The sequence below is a fragment of the Salvelinus alpinus genome, unplaced genomic scaffold, assembly GCF_045679555.1.
Source record: "Salvelinus alpinus unplaced genomic scaffold, SLU_Salpinus.1 scaffold_43, whole genome shotgun sequence".
NCBI classification, from domain to species: Eukaryota; Metazoa; Chordata; class Actinopteri; order Salmoniformes; family Salmonidae; genus Salvelinus; species Salvelinus alpinus.
In genome coordinates, this window is record NW_027255984.1 from 85,199 (window position 1) to 108,565 (window position 23,367).

At 41.3% G+C, this 23,367-nt stretch overlaps 1 protein-coding gene and 2 long non-coding RNA genes across 4 annotated transcripts in view; 2 read left to right on the plus strand and 1 right to left on the minus strand.

Moving 5' to 3' along the window:
- The window catches only part of LOC139567102 (uncharacterized), a 117,546-nt gene that overhangs the window by 14,798 nt on the left and 79,381 nt on the right, over window positions 1-23,367 (plus strand). The window lies entirely within an intron of this gene.
- Window positions 12,125-14,463, minus strand: LOC139567101 (uncharacterized). Its single transcript, XR_011673225.1, has 2 exons — window positions 14,046-14,463; window positions 12,125-13,045 (listed from the first exon to the last, which is right to left on the minus strand). It is a non-coding gene; the product is annotated as an uncharacterized lncRNA (long non-coding RNA).
- LOC139567089 (zinc finger protein 180-like) overlaps window positions 19,392-23,367 on the plus strand; it is a 38,476-nt gene continuing 34,500 nt past the window's right edge. For both annotated transcript variants that reach the window (XM_071388574.1, XM_071388573.1), the window contains exon 1: window positions 19,392-20,041. In XM_071388574.1, the coding sequence (XP_071244675.1) occupies window positions 19,690-20,041 (352 nt within the window). In that variant the 5' untranslated portion in view covers window positions 19,392-19,689. The remainder of the gene's footprint in view (window positions 20,042-23,367) is intronic.

Consider the following 23,367-nt stretch of genomic DNA (forward strand, 5'->3'; position numbering starts at 1 on the left):
GATAGAATACAGTATATACATATGAGATGAGTAATACATAGACTAAGATACAGTAGAATAGGATAGAATACAGTATATACATATGAGATGAGTAATACATAGACTAAGATACAGTAGAATAGGATAGAATACAGTATATACATATGAGATGAGTAATACATAGACTAAGATACAGTAGAATAGGATAGAATACAGTATATACATATGAGATGAGTAATACATAGACTAAGATACAGTAGAATAGGATAGAATACAGTATATACATATAAGATGAGTAATGCATAGACTAAGATACAGTAGGATAGAATACAGTATATACATATGAGATGAGTAATGCATAGACTAAGATACAATAGAATAGAATAGAATACAGTATATACATATGAGATGAGTAATGCCAGATGTGTAAACCTTATTAAAGTGACTAGTGTTCCATTCCTTAAAGTGGCCAATGATTTCAAGTATGTGTATGTAGGCAGCAGCCTCTCTGTGTTAGTGATGGCTATTTAACAGTCTGATGGCCTTGAGATTGAAAAACAGCTTCTGTCTCTCGGTCCCAGCTTTGTTGCACCTGTACTGACCTCGCCTTCTGGATGATAGCGGACTGAACAGGCAGTGGCCGGGTAATAACAAAGAACAAATGTGTGTGCCTGAGGGGAAATTCACTTTCATACGGCCAAAAGGGGTGAGAAATTACACCAATATTAGTGGACAATTTGCACTAATGTAAATAAACATAGATGGAACACATTCCCGTTTGCTAACGTGATGAACCGCTAAGGAGACACAAATATTTACCATCTAAACCACGTGTGACCTCTCACCTCTCTGGTTGTAGAAGTGTTCTTCCTAACCAGTCCCTCAACAGCTCTCTGACTGAGCTCCCCCCTCACTGGGTCTTCAGAGGAGAGGAAGGCTGAGGAGGGATGGAAGGATGAATGGATCAGTCAGTCAATAAAGTGTAGAGCTGCTGTCTATGCTGTCAGACAAAATCACAATTTTAGTAGTTCATTAAAGTAAATAAGGTTTTATGACTGTTGAATACCAACTATCAATCACTTAGATCATGTATTTTCAGGTAGAGATACATCCTTGGGACGTCCCTAGCCCATTGAAGTTGACATTTAATATTGTTACGGTTAGGGTTTAGGGTGGGGATGTCCCAAGGAATCCAGATAGCATTGACCATTGCACATTCTTCGGTCTCTTTTACATAGCAGGTGTAAAAGAAACACAGACAAGACAAGTAGGCACGCAATGGATTATGGTCATTGTAGTTAATTATGTTTTATGCGCTAAATTATGTAGAATATTGGCCTGTTGGAAACTACAACTCTACTTCATCACACAGTTCAGGATGGATCTGATTTATCTCTATAGAAACTACAACTCTACTACATCACACAGTTCAGGCTGGATCTGATTTATCTCTCAAGAAACTACATCTCCCTACTACATCACAGTTCAGGCTGGGTTTGATTTATCGCTGTGTTGTGAGGGAAAAATCTATGTTAACCTCTTTAACTTTATACGACTTCTAATGTGTTGAAGGATCTCTTTAAGGTTGAGAAGTTTATGTGTATGTTTGTGTGGGTCTGTACCACACACTCTGGACAGACAGGCCAAAGGCGCTCGGACCAATTCAGGGAACCATTGATCTACTTCAGAGGAACTGTGTCTAGAGTGACTTCCTGTTGTTTTGATACCTCACTGGAAAACCAAAATAACTAGCTGTTGCTACAGAACGAGACGACCAATTCACAGTTAGTTTGTGTCTCGTTCTCCACACACGGACACATACCAAGATCACGTGTTTTCTATATGCACAAGATAGTTTGACTATATAAGGCTTCTGAACTCCTTGTGTCATCGAGCTCTCGGCCTTCCACCTCAGAGTGTAGGGCTGACCAGCCACATTATTGCAATTCTTATCAAATAAAGGTTGATTGTTTGAAGAAATGGCAAGGTCTCTCCTGATTGGTTAGAATTTCCACCACAATGTGCAATAGGCTTTTTCAATACCAACAATGATAAACTAGATCCATTCTGTTGTTGATTTACTTCTGTGTTTTGAGTCGTTGTCCTGTTGAGCTTCAATTGGCGGACAGACAGCCTAACATTCTCCTGCAAAATGTCTTGATATACTTGGGAATTCATTTTTCAGTCGATGATAGCAAGCTGTCCAGACCCTGAGGCAGCAAAGCAGCCCCAAACCATGACTCTCCCTCCACCAAATCAAATCAAATCAAATCAAATTTTATTAGTCACATACACATGGTTAGCAGATCTTAATGCAAGTGTAGCGAAATGCTTGTGCTTCTAGTTCCGACAATGCAGTAATAACCAACAAGTAATCTAACCTAACAATTCCACAACTACTACCTTATACACACACACAAGTGTAAAGGGATAAAGAATATGTACATAAAGATATATGAATGAGTGGTGGTACAGAACGGCATGGCAAGATGCAGTAGATGGTATAGAGTACGGTATATACATATGAGATGAGTACTGTAGGGTATGTAAACATAAAGTGGCATAGTTTAAAGTGGCTAGTGGTACATGTATTACATAAAGATGGCAAGATGCAGTAGATGATATAGAGTACAGTATATACATATGAGATGGGTAATGTAGGGTATGTAAACATTATATTAAGTGGCATTGTTTAAAGTGGCTAGTGGTACATTTTTACATAATTTCCATCAATTCCCATTTTTAAAGTGGCTGGAGTTGAGTCAGTATGTTGGCAGCGGCCGCTAAATGTTAGTGGTGGCTGTTTAACAGTCTGATGGCCTTGAGATAGAAGCTGTTTTTCAGTCTCTCGGTCCCTGCTTTGATGCACCTGTACTGACCTCGCCTTCTGGATGATAGCGGGGTGAACAGGCAGTGGCTTGGGTGGTTGTTGTCCTTGATGATCTTTATGGCCTTCCTGTGACATCGGGTGGTGTAGGTGTCCTGGAGGGCAGGTAGTTTGCCCCCGGTGATGCGTTCTGCAGACCTCACTACCCTCTGGAGAGCCTTACGGTTGTGGGCGGAGCAGTTGCCGTACCAGGCGGTGATACAGCCCGACAGGATGCTCTCGATTGTGCATCTGTAGAAGTTTGTGAGTGCTTTTGGTGACAAGCCGAATTTCTTCAGCCTCCTGAGGTTGAAGAGGCGCTGCTGCGCCTTCTTCACAACGCTGTCTGTGTGGGTGGACCAATTCAGTTTGTCCGTGATGTGTACACCGAGGAACTTAAAACTTTCCACCTTCTCCACTACTGACCCGTCGATGTGGATAGGGGGGTGCTCCCTCTGCTGTTTCCTGAAGTCCACAATCATCTCCTTTGTTTTGTTGACGTTGAGTGTGAGGTTATTTTCCTGACACCACACTCCGAGGGCCCTCACCTCCTCCCTGTAGGCCGTCTCGTTGTTGTTGGTAATCAAGCCTACCACTGTAGTGTCATCCGCAAACTTGATGATTGAGTTGGAGGCGTGCATGGCCACGCAGTCGTGGGTGAACAGGGAGTACAGGAGAGGGCTCAGAACGCACCCTTGTGGGGCCCCAGTGTTGAGGATCAGCGGGGTGGAGATGTTGTTACCTACCCTCACCACCTGGGGGCGGCCCGTCAGGAAGTCCAGGACCCAGTTGCACAGGGCGGGGTCGAGACCCAGGGTCTCGAGCTTGATGACGAGTTTGGAGGGTACTATGGTGTTAAATGCTGAGCTGTAATCGATGAACAGCATTCTCACATGGGTATTCCTCTTGTCCAGATGGGTTAGGGCAGTGTGCAGTGTGGTTGCGATTGCGTCGTCTGTGGACCTATTGGGTCGGTAAGCAAATTGGAGTGGGTCTAGGGTGTCCGGTAGGGTGGAGGTGATATGGTCCTTGACTAGTCTCTCAAAGCACTTCATGATGACGGAAGTGAGTGCTACGGGGCGGTAGTCGTTTAGCTCAATTACCTTAGATTTTGTCGTGGAAAATCACTTCAAATATAACTCTTACAAGAACTTTGTGAACTCAAATATGATTTTTAATACAAATTGTATCACAATCTGGAATGTCCGCGGAACACACACCTCTCAGAAGTCCAGCCCTTTATATTTATACCCACATAGTATTGTCCGTCCCCTATGAAGTCATTCACCACCATCTGCTTTCAATTTGTTTATAATAGTGGCCGGACCCTCTATCCCAGTGTGTCAACAGACCCCATGCCCCTTCCCTACACCACTAAATCAATGCACTCTTTGTTCTATTCTCCCCTATCCTTAGTGTGTCCAATTGCCTTTAGGCGCCACTCTGTCTAACATGTATGTTTGTAATGGAATGGTCAGACCATATGTCTAGTGTCCAATTGCCTTTAAGCGCCTCTTTGTCTGACATGTATGTTTGTAATGGAATGGTCAGACCATATGTCTAGTGTCCAATTGCCTTTAAGCGCCTCTCTGTCTGACATGTATGTTATTATGTCTATGTATGCTCTGGCACCCCAATGGTGGAACAAACTCCCTCACGACGCCAGGTCAGCGGAGTCAATCACCACCTTCCGAAGACACCTGAAACCCCACCTCTTTAAGGAATACCTAGGATAGGATAAAGTAATCCTTCTAACCCCCCCCCCCCCCTTAAAAGAGTTAGATGCACTATTGTAAAGTGGTTGTTCCACTGGATATCATAAGGTGAATACACCAATTTGTAAGTCACTCTGGATAAGAGCGTCTGCTAAATGACTTAAATGTAAATGTAATTATACTGTTCACCTATCTTATACCTCTATATGTTATCCATGTGTGTAATTGTACTCCTACACTTTCTTGGGAACAGGAACAATGGTGGCCCTCTTGAAGCATGTGGGAACAGCAGACTGGGATAAGGATTGATTGAATATGTCCGTAAACACACCAGCCAGCTGGTCTGCGCATGCTCTGAGGACGCGGCTGGGAATGCCGTCTGGGCCTGCAGCCTTGCGAGGGTTAACACGTTTAAATGTTTTACTCACCTCGGCTGCAGTGAAGGAGAGCCCGCAGGTTTTGGTAGGGGGCCGTGTCAGTGGCACTGTATTGTCCTCAAAGCGGGCAAAAAAGTTGTTTAGCCTGTCTGGGAGCAAGACATCCTGGTCCGCGACGGGGCTGGTTTTCTTTTTGTAATCCGTGATTGACTGTAGACCCTGCCACATACCTCTTGTGTCTGAGTTGTTGAATTGCGACTCGATTTTGTCTCTGTACTGGGACTTAGCCTGTTTGATTGCCTTGCGGAGAGAATAGCTACACTGTTTGTATTCGGTCATGCTTCCGGTCACCTTGCCCTGGTTAAAAGCAGTGGTTCGCGCTTTCAGTTTCACGCGAATGCTGCCGTCAATCCACGGTTTCTGGTTTGGGAATGTTTTAATCGTTGCTGTGGGTACGACATCGTCAATGCACTTCCTAATGAACTCGCTCACCGAATCAGCATATTCGTCAATATTGTTGTTGGACGCAATGCGGAACATATTCCAATCCGCGTGATCGAAGCAGTCTTGAAGCGTGGATTCAGATTGGTCGGACCAGCGTTGAACAGACCTGAGCGCGGGAGCTTGTTGTTTGAGTTTCTGTTTGTAGGCTGGAATCAACAAAATGGAGTCGTGGTCAGCTTTTCCGAAAGGGGGGCGGGGGAGGGCCTTATATGCGTCGCGGAAATTAGTATAACAATGATCTAGGGTTTTTCCAGCCCTGGTAGCACAATCGATATGCTGATAGAATTTAGGGAGTTTTGTTTTTAGATTAGCCTTGTTAAAATCCCCAGCTACGATGAATGCAGCCTCAGGGTGTGTGGTTTCCAGTTTACAAAGAGTCAGATAAAGTTCGTTCAGGGCCATCGATGTGTCTGCTTGGGGGGGAATATATACGGCTGTGATTATGATTGAAGAGAATTCCCTTGGTAGATAATGCGGTCGACATTTGATTGTGAGGAGTTCTAGATCAGGTGAACAGAATGACTTGAGTTCCTGTGTGTTGTTATGATGATCACACCACGTCTCGTTAATCATAAGGCATACCCCCCCGCCCCTCTTCTTACCGGAAAGATGTTTGTTTCTGTCGGCGCGATGCATGAAGAAACCAGCTGGCTGCACCGACTCCGTTAGCGTCTCTTGAGTTAGCCATGTTTCCGTGAAGCAGAGCACGTTGCAATCCCTGATGTCTCTCTGGAATGCTAACCGTGCTCGGATTTCGTCAACCTTATTGTCAAGAGACTGGACATTGGCGAGTAGTATGCTAGGGAGTGGAGCGCGATGTGCCCGTCTCCGAAGCCTGACCACGAGACCGTCTCGTTTGCCCCTTTTTCGGCGTCGCACAGGGTCGCCGGCTGGGATCAGATCCATTGTATTGGGTGGAAGGCAAAACACTGGATCCGTTTCGGGAAAGTCATATTCCTGGTAGGAACGATGATGAGTTGACGTTAATCGTATATTCAGTAGTTCCTCCCGACTGTATGTAATGAAACCTAAGATTACCTGGGGTACCGATGTAAGAAATAACACATAAAAAACAGAATACTGCATATTTTCCAAGGAACGCGAAGCGAGGCGGCCATCTCTTTTCGGCGCCGGAAGTAAGACTTTACAGTTGTGACGAGGTTTTGATGTTGGTGTGCTGTGCCTTTTGGTCTCCACACATAGTGTTGTGTGTTCATACTGTATTGGAGCAGCAGCAGCTGACTGCCCAGTTCAACATCAGTTCACCGTCTCACCTCATACTGTATTGGAGCAGCAGCAGCTGACTGCCCGGTTCAACGTCAGTTCACCGTCTCACCTCATACTGTATTGGAGCAGCAGCAGCTGACTTGATCGTTGATGCTAATCATCATGTTTGAATCTGAGAGTAAATAGAGCCGACTACAACTCTAAAAATGAAGGGTTCAACTGGAGTTGTTCTCAGATCCCCTAAGAACCGTAGGGTTCTTGGTCAATGAAAAACAGCCCCAAAAGGTTCTTCAAATAACTTGTTAGATGGTGGGTTCATCGAGGAACCTCCGTTGTTGCTGGACTTCTTCCGGGAACTTCGCAATTACAACTGAAAACGATGGTGACAAGTTTGGATGCGACAACAGTTAAAAAGGTTAAGTTGGGTTGATGTTTGGCTCTGAATATGTCTCGAAATGATTTATTATAATAATATAACATACTAATAATAAATAACGAAGACAATTATGGTTTTCTGTGAATATCTTCCATAACGTTACTATAGTTAATTACCGTAAATATTAGAAAGCCGGGTTTGACCGTCGGCATTGTATGAGCTACAGTACTGTACCGTTATCTAGCTAGCTAACGTTATGTCCTAACTAGGCACAACTAGGTTTGGATTATTTCCCTCAACTATATTCTTTCCCATATATTGCATATCGTTTCCATTAAGCCAACATGGCTTTACACTCATTAACGTACGTTTCCAATCTAGGGCAGTTCTCACTTTTGTGATAATGAACTAGCTAACGTTAACTAACTAACTAAGGACGGTGACCTGTCCAGACGAGATGTTACAACGAACTGAATCGTCAATGGAGGTCTTCCTCTTTATATAGCCTGCTACAGCATGCAATATTATTAACTCACAAGGGGGCATAACGTTACATGTACAATACTATCCCATGTTGGAAACGTTACATGGACAATACTGTCCCATTTTGGAAACGCTACATGTACAATACTATCCCATTTTGGAAACGTTACATGTACAATACTATCCCATTTTGGAAACGTTACATGTACAATACTGTCCCATTTTGGAAACGTTACATCGACAATACTATCCCATTTTGGAAACGTTACATGTACAATACTATCCCATTTTGGAAACGTTACATGGACAATACTATTCCATTTTGGAAACGTTACATGTACAATACTATCCCATTTTTGAAACGTTACATGTACAATACTATCCCATTTTGGAAACGTTACATGTACAATACTGTCCCATTTTGGAAACGTTACATCGACAATACTATCCCATTTTGGAAACGTTACATGTACAATACTATCCCATTTTGGAAACGTTACATGGACAATACTATCCCATTTTGGAAACGTTACATGTACAATGCTATCCCATTTTGGAAACGTTACATGTCCGCCCCCTTGTGGAGGGAAATTAATATCTTAGATGGTAGCTGTAGTTGGGATTCAAATGCATAATGGTATTAATACAGTGTCTAGACTACCTCTTTTGTATAAAGGCCCTTCAGAATCCAAACACATTATTGCCACTCATCAAAATGTTGTGTATAATCTTTCAAGTCAGCCTGAGAAAATATTGAACAATTTGTGTACAAAGATATCTTGAAATGTGATATTAGGCCTGTATGGCAGTACTGTTACTGTATGGCAGTACTGTATTGGCTAGTGCTTTCTCCAATATGTTCTTCTATTTTGCATTCAATTGTATGTATATGCCATTTATCTTTCAATATTTATTTAATATATATATATTTAAATGCTTGACACATTTTCTCTTCCTTTGAAATTCTTATAGGACAGAACATGGACACAATGCAATTGGGATCAAGAAGAAGGTACAGATCTGTTGTAGGACAGCTGCATTTGTAGTGTACATTTAACCTACATAGCAGTCAATACAAACTGACATCTATTAGCGTACAAATGTGTGAAAATTATATTTTCAGATCTCAGAAATGAATCAAGTCCATTGAGTGGATATCGACAAAAAGATAATTCAAGGACCATCAGAGGTCGAGAGGCGAGGCAGGGGTGAGGACATCATCCTGCTATGTTGACAGTCCCTGAAGGACAATACAGAAGAGGGATTTTCTCTTATCCCTTTCTCTAATGTATTTTGTAATAAAATTAGCAAGTGTAGTAAGGTCATTGCTTTACTTTACTAGGACTCGAGACCACAGCAGCGATTCTTTTCAGATCTTCTCAGAAATGAATCAAGTCCAGGAAATGGATATGACAGTGAAATGCAGCTGGCCTTTGAAGGCGAGAACATCCACGCCCTCGAGGACGTCCCTATGGGACTTGGGGCTTTGCTAGGGCTGTATTTTATATTTCAGTGTCAGGATGGCGCTAGGTTGCCCGCAACCGACCATTGATAGGTGTCTGAGTCGACCGACTCTCAGATCATCCTCCACTGACTCGGCCCTGTTTACACCTCCAAGGTGACCCCCCTCACACTGGAATACACACTCAGAGCCTCCTGACTGGGCCCTGTCTACACCTCCAAGGTGACCCCCCTCAAACTGGAATACTCACTCAGAGCCTCCTGACTGGGCCCTGTTTACACCTCCAAGGTGACCCCCCCTCACACTGGAATACACACCCAGAGCCTCCTGACTGGGCCCTGTTTACACCTCCAAGGTGACCCCCCTTTTAAAACTATGTTCGAGATGTGGTATCCACTCGGCTCGCTGCCTCTCAGATCAAAGGTGGGTCCATCTGCTCCGTTCCCGAAGTGTGGTCTCCCTGAGATCCCAGGTTTGAGGGATCCCTTGTGCACCATTTACCCAGGTCACCAGGAGCCAGGTCATTTACCCAGGTCGTCAGGAGCCAGGCCATTTACCCAGGTCGTCAGGAGCCAGGTCATTTACCCAGGTCGTCAGGAGCCAGGTCATTTACCCAGGTCGTCAGGAGCCAGGTCATTTACCCAGGTCGTCAGGAGCCAGGTCATTTACCCAGGTCATTTACCCAGGTCGTCAGGAGCCAGGTCGTTTACCCAGGTCATCAGGAGCCAGGTCATTTACCCAGGTAGTCAGGAGCCAGGTCATTTACCCAGGTCGTCAGGAGCCAGGTCATTTACCCAGATCGTCAGGAGCCAGGTCATTTACCCAGGTCGTCAGGAGCCAGGTCATTTACCCAGGTCGTCAGGAGCCAGGTCATTTACCCAGGTCGTCAGGAGCCAGGTCATTTACCCAGGTCGTCAGGAGCCAGGTCATTTACCCAGGTCCTCAGGAGCCAGGTCATTTACCCAGGTCCTCAGGAGCCAGGTCATTTAACCAGGTCCTCAGGAGCCAGGTCATTTACCCAGGTCCTCAGGAGCCAGGTCATTTACTCAGGTCGTCAGCAGCCAGGTCATCAGGAGCCAGGTCATTTACCCAGGTAATTTGCCAAGGTTGTCAGGAGCCAGGTCATTTCCCCAGGTAGTCAGGAGCCAGGTCATTTCCCCAGGTCGTCAGGAGCCAGGTCATTTACCCAGGTCGTCAGGAGCCAGGTCATTTACCCAGGTTGTCAGGAGCAAGGTCATTTACCCAGGTTGTCAGGAGCCAGGTCATTTACCCAGGTCGTCAGCAGCGGTCACCAAGTCAAGATTCACATCCCCATTGCCAAATGTGGTTATTTTCTTTCATATCAAATGAGGAGACAAACTTATCACACAAGTCAGAGTTATTCTTAAACTAAATCTTTATTCACTTATTAATAAAGAGGTCAATACAACGCACACATATAAAGTGAATCAACTGAGTGCTCTACGATAATGATGGCTGGTCGACAAATCACCCCCAGATGATTCGTTGAGAGCCACGAGACAAAAGTACAAAGGTCTTTCAACCTACATGACGAACAACAGATGTATAGAAGGTTAAGATTTGTATGAAAGATACTTATAGTTCTCAGCAGACAGTATATGCTGTAAAAACAGTACTCTTTGTGTAGAGATCAGGGTCTGGCCCTGGGGTCATCTCTCCCTGGTACCATATAGAACAGAAACATTAACTCATGCTCTGGAATGCGGTCTCTTTAGGTTTTATCACCCAAAAGACATTGTAAATCTCCTGTCAGTGTTATCTCCCAGAGGCCCATCCTCAGTAGAACACACAGACACAATAGTTCTAAGAACCCTCTATTCTGTTGCATAAAACAACCATTTGATGCAATAAAAGTATTATAACATAATGTTGCAGTTTTGCTCTGTGTCCACTGAAAGTTGACTAATAACAACAACTGGGACCTAAAAGACACCCACCATGAGACCCACTAAATCTGCCCAAGAAGAGGGAAACAAAAGAAAAACCCACACCAACCTTAAAGACAGGAAGCAAACCAAAAAGGTGGAGCAACTAAAGGTGTTGACTCTCCAAATCTATCAAAACAACTGGAGCACTGGGCCAGACACTCTTAAATAGAACCTGGACCAGCTCAGGTGAAACACCTTCCCACTAACGAGAGGGACAAGCCAGCACAGGTGTAACACATACTGACTAACGAGGTGACACCAATTAGTGCACCCTACGTGCTAACGAGCTGAAGTCCAACCTCAAAACATAAATGGAAAAACCAAAGCCTGTAACACCTTCCCCCTTAAGACAACAAATATATCCTATATTTTTGTTGGACATGTTTGCTCATGCTCATCCCCAACAGAAAACAACTTCCATTTCACATAATCAACTACAATGCTTCTACAATATAAACATGGTGTCTACTGGCTGTCAACAATTAAAAACAAGAAAAAACACATATTTCTAAATAATAATATACAATAGTATTCTTTTTAAAATCCTTTTTCTTTCAATCGAATCCTAAAACCCACTAGCTTCTAGAACTCTCGTCCCCTTGGAACGAGCCCCCCCAAAAAACTTGTCTCCAATACAGAAAAACGTGCAGTCAATATAAATTATGATCCATTGCAACGCACTGGCTAAATGCAAAACTTGTTGACTGCCCACCCTTGAGACAATCAGCAACCAACTCCTGCAATATCCGTAGTAACTTTCCACTTTACTTCTCTCTCTCTTTTCAGGGTTCACTCAATAGGCATGTTGTTGGATCGGGCCCAGTCCCCAATGTCATGCATTTGGGTTAGCACATCTGAGAATGAACCCTGATATTCTAAAAGCAGGGCAACATTGTCAATATAATTGTACCCAAAAATGGTCAGCTGGTTGCATAAATAATTATGATTACTAACTGTTACATGAATTGTAAATATCAAAACCAAATGTAAACCCCTTTGTTAATATGTATTGGCAATACTTCACTTAAGGGTGAGGCATGGAATAATAAAACATGTATCTTTTGTCAGGCTGAATGTTTGAAATATGAGGTGATTTGAGTTATGCTTCTTCAGTAGTGGAATAAAGACAATTAGCATTTGAATGTTGTCAAGAAATACTGGAGTGATCTCAGATTGTTAATAAAATTGATTAGTACAATTTATTATACTGCTTTCATGTGTGTATATACACAAACATCTGCAACAATTATCATATTAGATGTATTTTTTTAAACAAGCAGCTTTTTCAACCTGTACAAAACAGCTAGCTACATTTAAGTGCTGCATTTTGATTAAAGTGGGTCACCAACGCAGTAAGTGTAACATAGCTCTTTTTTTGTTAGTCACTTTTTGTTAAATAATACTCTTTCAATTCAGAGCCTGGATTTTCCCCTGAGGCTAATATCCATATCATGCTGCAATCAATTGAACAGGGCAAGGGATAAGGTAGAACATCATTAAAATACTCCTACAATGTTAAAACATTCTACATTGTGACATCGTTAAAATACTCCTACTACAATGTTAAAACATTCTACATTGTGACATCATTAAAATACTCCTACAATTTTAAAACATTCTACATTGTGACATTATTTCATTGATATCATGAAACAACTTCTTCATGTATGCATTTTCTGATGTTTGATCAGATATCTTTTATCAGAGTATCTCTTGTCACATTGATCACAGCTATGAGGTGTCTCTCCTGTGTGTGTTCTCTGGTGTGAAGTCAGGTGGCTAGATATAGGAAACCTCTTCTCACATTGATCACAGCTATAAGGTTTCTCTCCTGTGTGTGTTCTCTGGTGTGAAGTCAGCTGGCTAGATGTAGTAAAACTCTTCTCACATTGATCACAGCTATAAGGTTTCTCTCCTGTGTGTATTCTCCTGTGTATTTTAAGTTCTGATGAAGATGTGCAACTTTTCCCACAGTCAGAGCAGCAATGAGATTTCTTCCCTGTGGTTCTCTGCTGGTGTTTCGAAGTGGAGAGACTCTTCTCTGCCTCATCAGCATCATGAGGTTGTTGAGCCCCCCCAGAGGATCCACGATAGTCACGTCTCTCTCCTGTGTGAACAACAAGTCAGACAGTTGGTTTAAGGCCCACAACAGCAGAAATCCACTGTAAAAGGTGATGTGTAGCCATGATGTTGTACAAACAATGACGTCTGTAATGAATGTTCATTATTTGACATTTGTCTTAAGATTGTCAAGTGAACAACAATAGTCATATAACGTGTAAGGTAACTTATTTGAAAAGTCAATACTTTATTACATTGCTCAACATTTGTCATAATTATTTAAAGCAGTTCATTTGTATCCGCTCTCTCGTTGGACTTCGGCTGCATATTTTCCCCCATTTTCTTCAAATCTGAAAACGTTAAAGCCACGCCCATTTCCCGAAGAATTGCATTATGGTCCCTAAAGTACTGCGTGTATACTTCATATTTTGGCGAATTTAGTACGACATCCGGGAACTTTTGGCATACTAACTACATCATACTATGACCAATAAGCAGACTATATACTCAATTTACTTCACAAATAGTGCAGTTAGTATGAGTATACTAACACAGCTCAGGACTCTGGGCAGCCATTTTGTTTGTTTAAAAACTAGATTGCCCGTTTAAAAAAGCCACTCAACAATCAATCAACCAATCTGCAGTCAACCAATAACAAAGCTGTAATTCCACCACTGTTTTGGTAATAAGATGATGGATGGGGCTGGAGAAATGTAATTACTCTCAAATTCATAGACAGACCCATGTATGAAAGGACTGACCATCCACGATATCAACATTATAGTTTTAACCATGTTGATTTACATTGTTGTTTCTAAACATTGGAGTACATTTGAGTAAAAAAAGCTTATTTGGGGTTCTGATGGGGCAAACAGTTGAACTAAGCTCATGAGGCATGTGTTATATTCAAGAATCAATGGCTATAAATATATATATAAATAATTTAAAAGTCAAAATATGGATGTAGCAATTGCAGATTTCCGCTTTAACACCAAGCATCAGTTCAACAACCACAGAGTTTGTGCTTCTGTTAAGACAGTACTTACTAGTGTTAATCAGGGCCCGTTCATCGTCAGTCTCCTCTTCTTTCACTGAAACTTCGTCATCCTCCTCTTTCACTCTGAACGCGTCTTCCTCTTCTTTCACTGAAACGTCTTTCTCCTTCTTTCACTGTAACAGCCTCACCCTCTACTTGTTTTTGTAGTGTGCCATCTTTCTCATCCTCCTCTTTCACTCTGAACGTGTCTTCCTCTTCTTTCACTGAAACGTCTTTCTCTTCTTCTTTCACTGTAACAGCCTCACCCTCTACTTGTTTTTGTATTGTAACAGCCTCCTCTTCCTCCTCCTCTTTCACGAGAGCTTCTTTCTCCATCCAGCAGACCTTATCTTCTTCAACAGGAACGGGGTTAAGTTTGAGACTGGAGCTATGAGGCATGTACTGAAGTCGCTAAGTGGTATAATTCAAAGCAGTGTCACTTTATCAGCAGCACGTGATCAATGACGTCTAATTCATTGTCTAACCATCAATGAAGAATAATTTCGTCGAACACCTGATTGGTTTGGTATTGGGCTCGTTCGACATTGCAGGCGACAGTGCAGGTGGCTGCTGACTGCTGACTGCTGACTGCTGACTGACTAATTTACAAATCACCTTGCATCATAAATAACTACTCATTATTATTTATAAATCAGTCAGCCAGTCACCGTTTACCCACAACGCAGCATGGAGTTGATGCTCTCGAACACGGCCAGTGGTTTAATATATGACATAATGGCTACGCTGCTACGGCGTGTGACTTCATCTATAAAATGTGGCTGTTCTAAAGTCTGTGTCGCTCAAATCTTTGAGTAATGAACCTTTTTTTTTTTGTTGACACAATTTGCTAGAAAGAGCCAATGATTCAGGAAGCTTTATTTCCCCATCACTACTTTTCAGCATGTTATCTGTGAATTAGACTAGGGGAGTTTTGTAACTTTTTCCACGTTGGCTTACTGTTAGTTGGGTTCTGACTAGTCTCCGGTAGTTGGTCTCGCTGACCATAACCGTGCTGGTTGGCTACGCTGGTTAGGCTAATAGCTAGTTGGCTAAATAGCTAACGTTAGCTGGCTAAGATAACTGCATATAGCTAATGTTAGCTGGCTGGCGTAGATAACTGCATATAGCTAATGTTAGCTGGCTGGCTAAGATAACTGCATTTAGCTAATGTTAGCTGGCTGGCTAAGATAACTGCATTTAGCTAATGTTAGCTGGCTGGCTAAGATAACTGCATTTAGCTAATGTTAGCTGGCTGGCTAAGATAACTGCATATACCTAACGTTAGCTGGCTGGCTAAGATAACAGCATATACCTAACGTTAGCTGGCTGGCTAAGATAACTGCATATAGCTAACATTCTTTGGTATTTGGTTAGATGGCGTTATGTATTTACAAAACTGTGGTTTACTTTAATCACTCAAGTCATGAGTGCAAATTATTGGTTTAATTTAAAGTTATACATTTTCAGTTATTTCTGTTGTAGTATACATCATAAGGAATAGGCTGGTCCTCCATATTACTTCACACCTGACTTTGGCATTCTTCTAAATTCTGATTGGTTTAATGTAATAACTCCAAAAATAGAACTGTGAGGTGTTGCATTGGAAATGTTTTAATATTTTATTTGATATTTTATAAACAATACAAAACATACAAACAACATCATAGAAACATTAACTACATCACACCTGCCCAGACCCACTAGAACACATCTCCATCTCCATTAACTACATCACACCTGCCCAGACCCACTAGAACACACCTCCATCTCCATTAACTACATCACACCTGCCCAGACCCACTAGAACACAGCCCCATCTCCAGCGCCCGCATCAGCACCATTTTATTTCTCTCCGTTGCCTACTCACTTTCAACTTTTAGATAATAAAGCATTTGACCTTTCTATTGAATTAACAACAGAGGATTGGTTGATTTCCAGGTTTTAATTAAGTATAATATTTAAGATGATTGACGAGAAAAGTATCGTCCAACTCTGGGGTATCTCACTGCACCCTCAAATGCCATGTTTTGAAATATACAGACAGACAGATTAAAAGTAATTTTACATTGTATAATTGTACTTCTGACAACTTTCTAGCTCCGCCCATAACTTTATGACGTCAAAACATTCCCAGAAGGATTATTGAGTCATTGTTAGTTTTACACTTAAGACATGACTCTGCCGTTGTGCTGTAGAATTTGTGAATTTTGTCTCTTGTATAATAAGGGACTATCATTTGTCCCAACATCACAGGCCACAGACTTTGATGCAGTTAAAGACTTCCAAAATGTTTTCTGCAGTTTAAGATCAACTGAGATTTTTTAATGGTGTTTCTCCCTGTGCACCTGCCAATGTGAATCCTTTGAACGAGACAAGTTACCAGACAGGACATATTGCTAATGTTCTTCCCATTGATAACCTGCATGACAATTAACTTAATAGGTGGTGATGACGTCCTATTCGATGACGTCGTCCATCGGGATTCCCCCAAAAAGAAGACGCTCTGGATTGATCCTCAGGAGTCAGATGTGAAGGAGGAGGTTGATCATCAGGAGTCAGATGTGAAGGAGGAGGTTGATCATCAGGATTCAGATGTGAAGGAGGAGGTTGATCATCAGGAGTCAGATGTGAAGGAGGAGGTTGATCATCAGGAGTCAGATGTGAAGGAGGATGTTGATCATCAGGAGTCAGATGTGAAGGAGGAGGTTGATCATCAGGAGTCAGATGTGAAGGAGGAGATTGATCATCAGGAGTCAGATGTGAAGGAGGAGGTTGATCATCAGGATTCAGATGTGAAGGAGGAGGTTGATCATCAGTGTTCCTCTAGGATTGTGGCTGGGCTGGCGTTTACACTTCCAGCTTTATCATATTTTGATACTTGGAATGTTGATATTGTGAACCTAAGTTATATATTTGTACCTCCTGTTTCATGAAGTGATGTCACTAACTACTGCCCCTATATAAAGCGCATTTGGAAAGTATTCAGACCCCTTCACTTTTTCCACATTTTGTTACATTATTCTAAAATAGATTAAATCAATATTTTACCCTCATCATTCTACACACAATACCCCATAATGACATCACAATACCCCATAATGACAAAGCAAAAACAGGTTTTTATAAATGTTTCAAATGTAACAAAACAACAACTGAAATATCACATTTAAATATGTCGTGGATAATCGTCTCAGAAATATAACACTCTTACAAGAACTTGTGAGATCAACATAGGCTTTTTTAATACAATGTATCACAAGCCGTGTCAGTCCGCGGAAAGACCACCTTTCCTAAGCCCTGTCTCTGTTTTTATACACATACAGTATATCAGTCCATTACATACGCACATACTTCTCATACGTCATATGTTACCATTGTCTTTCATTTTCAGGCTTCCTGCTTGTTCATGCCCAATAACGCCTGTATCCGCTCTTGATTAGATTACAATGGTGCCAGGACCTTCTCACTGTCCTAATATAAATATGTATTATGCCTATAGTCCATCTGTTGGTCATTTGGCTGGCCCCCTCTTTTGTATGTCCCTCTGACCTCGGTTTTCCCAGCTATTCTATGCATTTATGGCCTTGCTTTAGTTTCCTGTCCTAGACAATAGACAATGTACTCTAAGTTTACACTAAACCTTTATAATGGCTTTGGCCATTATGTCTTAATTTCCTGTTTTTACCAGCCTGTATCCATTCACTCCCACACATACAGTACCAGTCAAAAGTTTGGACACACCTACTCATTCAAGGGTTTTTCTTTATTTTTACTATTTTCTACATTGTAGAATAATAGTGAAGACAAACTATGAAATAACACAAATGGAATCATGTCGTAACCAAAAAAGGGTTAATCAAATCAAAATATATTTTATATTTGAGATTCTTCAAAGCAGTCACCCTTTGCCTTGATGACAGCTTTGCACACTCTTGGAATTCTCTCAACCAGCTTCATGAGGTAGTTACCTGGAATTAATTTCAATTAACAGGTGTGCCTTGTTAAATGTTAATTTGTGGAATTTCTGTCCTTCTTAATGCGTTTGAGCCAATCAGTTGTGTTGTGACAAGGTATGGGTGGCTCTCATGAGGAACGCAACAGGAAAGGAAGACCCAGAGTTACCTCTGCTGCAGAGGATAAATCCATTAGAGTTAACTGCACCTCAGATTGCAGCCCAAATAAATGCTTCACCGAGTTCAAGTAACAGACACATCTCAACATCAACTGTTCAGATACTGCGTGAATCAAGCCTTCATGGCTGAATTACTGCATGAAAAAACACTGTTTACAAAAGCTTTGTTAAAGAACAAGAAAAAACACTGTTTACAAAAAATTTGCTTTTCTTTAAAAAAAAAGGAAATTTCTAAGCGACCCTAAACTTTTGAACGGTACTATACATCTATATGATGTATTGTTACACCATGTAGGAGCAGTATAGACCTAGTCTGTTCATTATATACATCTACATGATGTATTGTTACACCATGTAGGAGCAGTATAGACCTAGTCTGTTCATTATATACATCTACATGATGTATTGTTACACCATGTAGGAGCAGTATAGACCTAGTCTGTTCATTATATACATCTACATGATGTATTGTTACACCATGTAGGAGCAGTATAGACCTAGTCTGTTCATTATATACATCTACATGATGTATTGTTACACCATGTAGGAGCAGTATAGACCTAGTCTGTTCATTATATACATCTACATGATGTATTGTTACACCATGTAGGAGCAGTATAGACCTAGTCTGTTCATTATATACATCTACATGATGTATTGTTACACCATGTAGGAGCAGTATAGACCTAGTCTGTTCATTATATACATCTACATGATGTATTGTTACACCACGTAGGAGCAGTATAGACCAAGTCTGTTCATTATATACATCTACATGATGTATTGTTACACCATGTAGGTGCAGTATAGACCTAGTCTGTTCATTATATACATCTACATGATGTATTGTTACACCATGTAGGAGCAGTATAGACCTAGTCTGTTCATTATATACATCTACATGATGTATTGTTACACCATGTAGGAGCAGTATGGACCTAGTCTGTTCATTATATACATCTACATGATGTATTGTTACACCATATAGGAGCAGTAAGAACCTACAGTAGCTAGCTACTTATTTAGATTCCGTATGACTCAATGAAACTGCCTTAAATGTGCTGTAGTAAACATTTTTTTATTCGCACTAATCAATCAACACATTCCTGTCTTTGTATGTCTCAATATAATGGTATTATTTAATTAAATCCATTTACAATAATCTTTGTCTGTAAATAAATTATGATCCTCAACTGCGTTTCCCCTCCAGTCAGCAGACGGCGATGTGCGTCTTTCAGGCGATGCTGCCAGCGTGACGTATAATCTAGTGGACGGTTCTTCAGAAACAGCTCGTCAACCACCTCGGTAGCTTGCTAGCCAACATAGCCGAAAGACTCAAGCTATATATACGCTTTCGGTGTATATTACCTACTGTGTTTTAGACACACTTCTGTCGTATCTACTTGTTAACCTATTTAATTTAATATTACGTTATTTTGTATTAGTCAGCTATAGTAGCTAGCTGGTTAAGTTAGCACTAGCCTAGTCGCTAATGATAGCTAGCTAGCTAACATCCCCGAACATGAGCTCTCTAAACTACTCCCCTCCTGTTAAAGAAGAGGAGGTCTGCTGGACGGAGAAAGAAGCTCTGGGGCTGAACATTGTCGTGAAAGAGGAGGAGGAAGAAGAGGATATCACAGTAAAACAAGAATTAGAGGGTGAGGCTGTTACAGTGAAAGAAGAAGAGAAAGACGTTTCAGTGAAAGAAGAGGAAGACGTTTCAGTGAAAGAAGAGGAAGACGTTTTCAGAGTGATAGAGGAGGAGGGTGTTACAGTAAAAGAAGAGGCTGCAGTTTTTGGAGTGAAGAAGGAAGGGGAGATTACTGTCACATTGAAAGATGAAGAGGAGGAGATAGGAGATCTGATTAACACCAGTAAGTACCGCCTTAAATTTGTTTTTAACTTTGGATATTCGGAGTTGGCTCGTCAATACCTCTTCAACGGAGGGCCCTAGGATGATGACTGATATGTCTAGAATCAGACGACGTAGAGAACAAGCTACCCCTTGTTTTCTTCATTCCGTTTCCAAAAAGTGACTTAACATATATATTTGAGAAGGGTCTATCTGCTGACCGCGGACTGGGGGGCACGGCATGTAGTGATTTTCATGTAGTTATGATTTACTGCACACCGTGCCCCCCAATAGTGCCATGTGAGAGTTGGGTTGGCTACACCAAAGATTATGAATATACTGACAAGATGTCTCTGCCCTGACAAGGGGAGTCGTTGTCCACAAAACGGCACTGCGGGTTGTCTATCTCCCGCCTACCCTTTCTTTGTATTGGTGGATACATCTTATTATTGTAATCTATTGTTTATATTTTATCAGGGCTGTTGACGTCAACCGCCTGAATTCAATGGAGAGAGATGCTAAGCTACTAGCATGAATATGCATAGCGATCTGGAGACAACTCCTATAGTATTTTTATTTAAAGTTGTCAATATGTCACGTGTCCACATAATAAGTTAATCATTACAAAACTTCTGTTAGATCAAGTAAACTTCACATAGCAAATAAGCCATTAATTTTGTTGTTGACCAAATTCAACATTTTCCACATTGGGTTGATAATTGTTTTACCTGGATACAACCTACTGTAGCCTACTGGCATGACCTAGAGAGTTACAACCTACTGTAGCCTACTGGCTTGACCTAGAGAGTTACAACCTACTGTAGCCTACTGGCATGACCTAGAGAGTTACAACCTACTGTAGCCTACTGGCATGACCTAGAGAGTTACAACCTACGACCTAGAGAGTTACAACCTACTGTAGCCTACTGGCATGACCTAGAGAGATACAACCTACTGTAACCTACTGGCATGACCTAGAGAGATACAACCTACTGTAGCTTACTGGCATGAACTAGAGAGTTACAACCTACTGTAGCCTACTGGCATGACCTAGAGAGTTACAACCTACTGTAGCCTACTGGCATGACCTAGAGAGTTACAACCTACTGTAGCCTACTGGCATGACCTGGAGAGTTACAATCTACTGTAGCCTACTGGCATGACCTAGAGAGTTACAACCTACTGTAGCCTACTGGGCTAGATAGTTACAACCTACTGTAGACTACTGGCATGACCTAGAGAGATACAACCTACTGTAGCCTACTGGCATGTCCTACAGAGAGATACAACCACTGGTATGCAAGCATTTCTAAACTTTTTTTTTCTCACTTTTATGGGGTATTGTGATGTCATTATGGGGTATTGTGATGTCATTATGGGGTATTCTGATGTCATTATGTCTGAAGATTGATAATTAAAAAAAAATGTAATCCATAAGGCTGTACTGTAACAAAATGTGGAGAAAGGGAAGGGGTCTGAATGCATGTATGTTGTATGTTCTAGGGGTGTCCCAGATAACAAAAATAGTATTTTCTTTCTACCAATTGATTGGTTGAAATGTTATGACGTGTATTTTTCCATATAGACACATAGAACCATATAGAACTTGAACTGAACTGATGCTTCAAGCGTTTGATTAAATAATTAACACAAATGACTTGAGGAAGCCAGAGATCAATATAACCAGAAGGAAATAACCAACCGACCTGCTGCTGGCCTTCCTAAATTCTGACGTTATGTTCCTGAAGTTTCCGGTAAAATCTGCTAACTTTTTCCATTTCCATTCAGAGTGCCAATTTATCTGACCATTTCTACCGATCTTCGTGCCAGTTATGAACGAGTTACAACACCTGTTTGGCCCCGCCACTTAAACTTAAATTTAAGGAATAAATCCGAGTCTCACGCTCATCACCTGTGGAAGGCGGGGCTTCCAGCGAGGCGTGGATTTAATAGTATGTTGTACCTAGTTTCCCTCCTCCAGGGAACAGTAGTTATAGTCATAACATGTGGATTTAATAGTATGTTGTACCTAGTTTCCCTCCTTCAGGGAACAGTAGTTATAGTCATAACGTTACGCTTGTCATATGATAAACTTCAACTTAAATACTGGATCTTGCTGTCAGAGTTTTTTGTATTCAGATCTCTGAAATGCTCTCTAACTACGTAACATTTAGTGCCTCCTTATGTTACGCTGGGAAAACAGTTTTCATGGGCACAGAAATCCTAAATAATTTCAGAGTTTGCTAAATCCAATGGTTGTAACCGAGAGTCACCTTAACTTTATTGACACCCAAATGGATACTGTCATTAACGCGGTTCTTCAATAATTACACATAATTCTTCATGCTGTTTAGTTACAGTCACATGTTCAACTATCATCAGCTGATCCAGGAAATCATTTTCTGAATGAGTCAAATGACAAACATCACGACATGCAACAACAACCAAAGTGTTTCTTCATTCATTACTCTGGTAAAGACAGTTATGCCGTGCTCCACGTTGGATCCAACATCCCTAACAAATTGGTGTTTATAATGTTATTGTCTGCTTGATTTATAGTAGGGTCTCGTTAGTCTGTTTTCTGTTTGTGTAGAGAACTGTTCCTTGATGGATAGGCTATTGTACAACACACAGAGCTATTTTCCTTTATTCAGGACATTTAGAATGACAACACATTACACAGTAGCCTAGTGGGATTATTGACTAAATTATCTGGTGATCAGGTTATGAAATGTCACGACAAAGACATTTTAGTTTCCATGTTTCACCTGAAATATTAAATTATTATAGTCCTAGGTATATGTTGTTGTTAGGTGAAGTTATGGGTCCTACAGTAGGTCTATGTTGTTGTTAGGTGAAGTTATGGGTCCTACAGTAGGTCTATGTTGTTGTTAGGTGAAGTTATGGGTCCTACAGTAGGTCTTTGTTATTGTTAGGTGAAGTTATGGGTCCTACAGTAGGTCTATGTTGTTAGGTGAAGTTATGGGCCAATTTGTTAAACACTTAGTGTACAAACCCTCATTGTCAGGCTGATGGCAAAGCTAGCCAAAGAGCACTTTACTGGTTTAAGTGTTTTTTAAGTATAAAGCACTTGATTTGCAACAATAACACACAGGACATTCAAACGAGCCTTACAATTATAATCAGAAGGAATGTGAAATGCACTCATACGCAACCTGGAAATGGAGGCTATTTTTGCTGTCAGCCTATGAGAGCTCCCCTGAGTTTTCCCCCACGGTGGTGAATTAGTGAATAGACACAGAGCTTAATGTGAGTTTCCTTGAGTAGCATCCTGATCTTGTGCTGTAATATTCAGAATAGTTTGTGAAAAACTAAAATCTTCGCTCA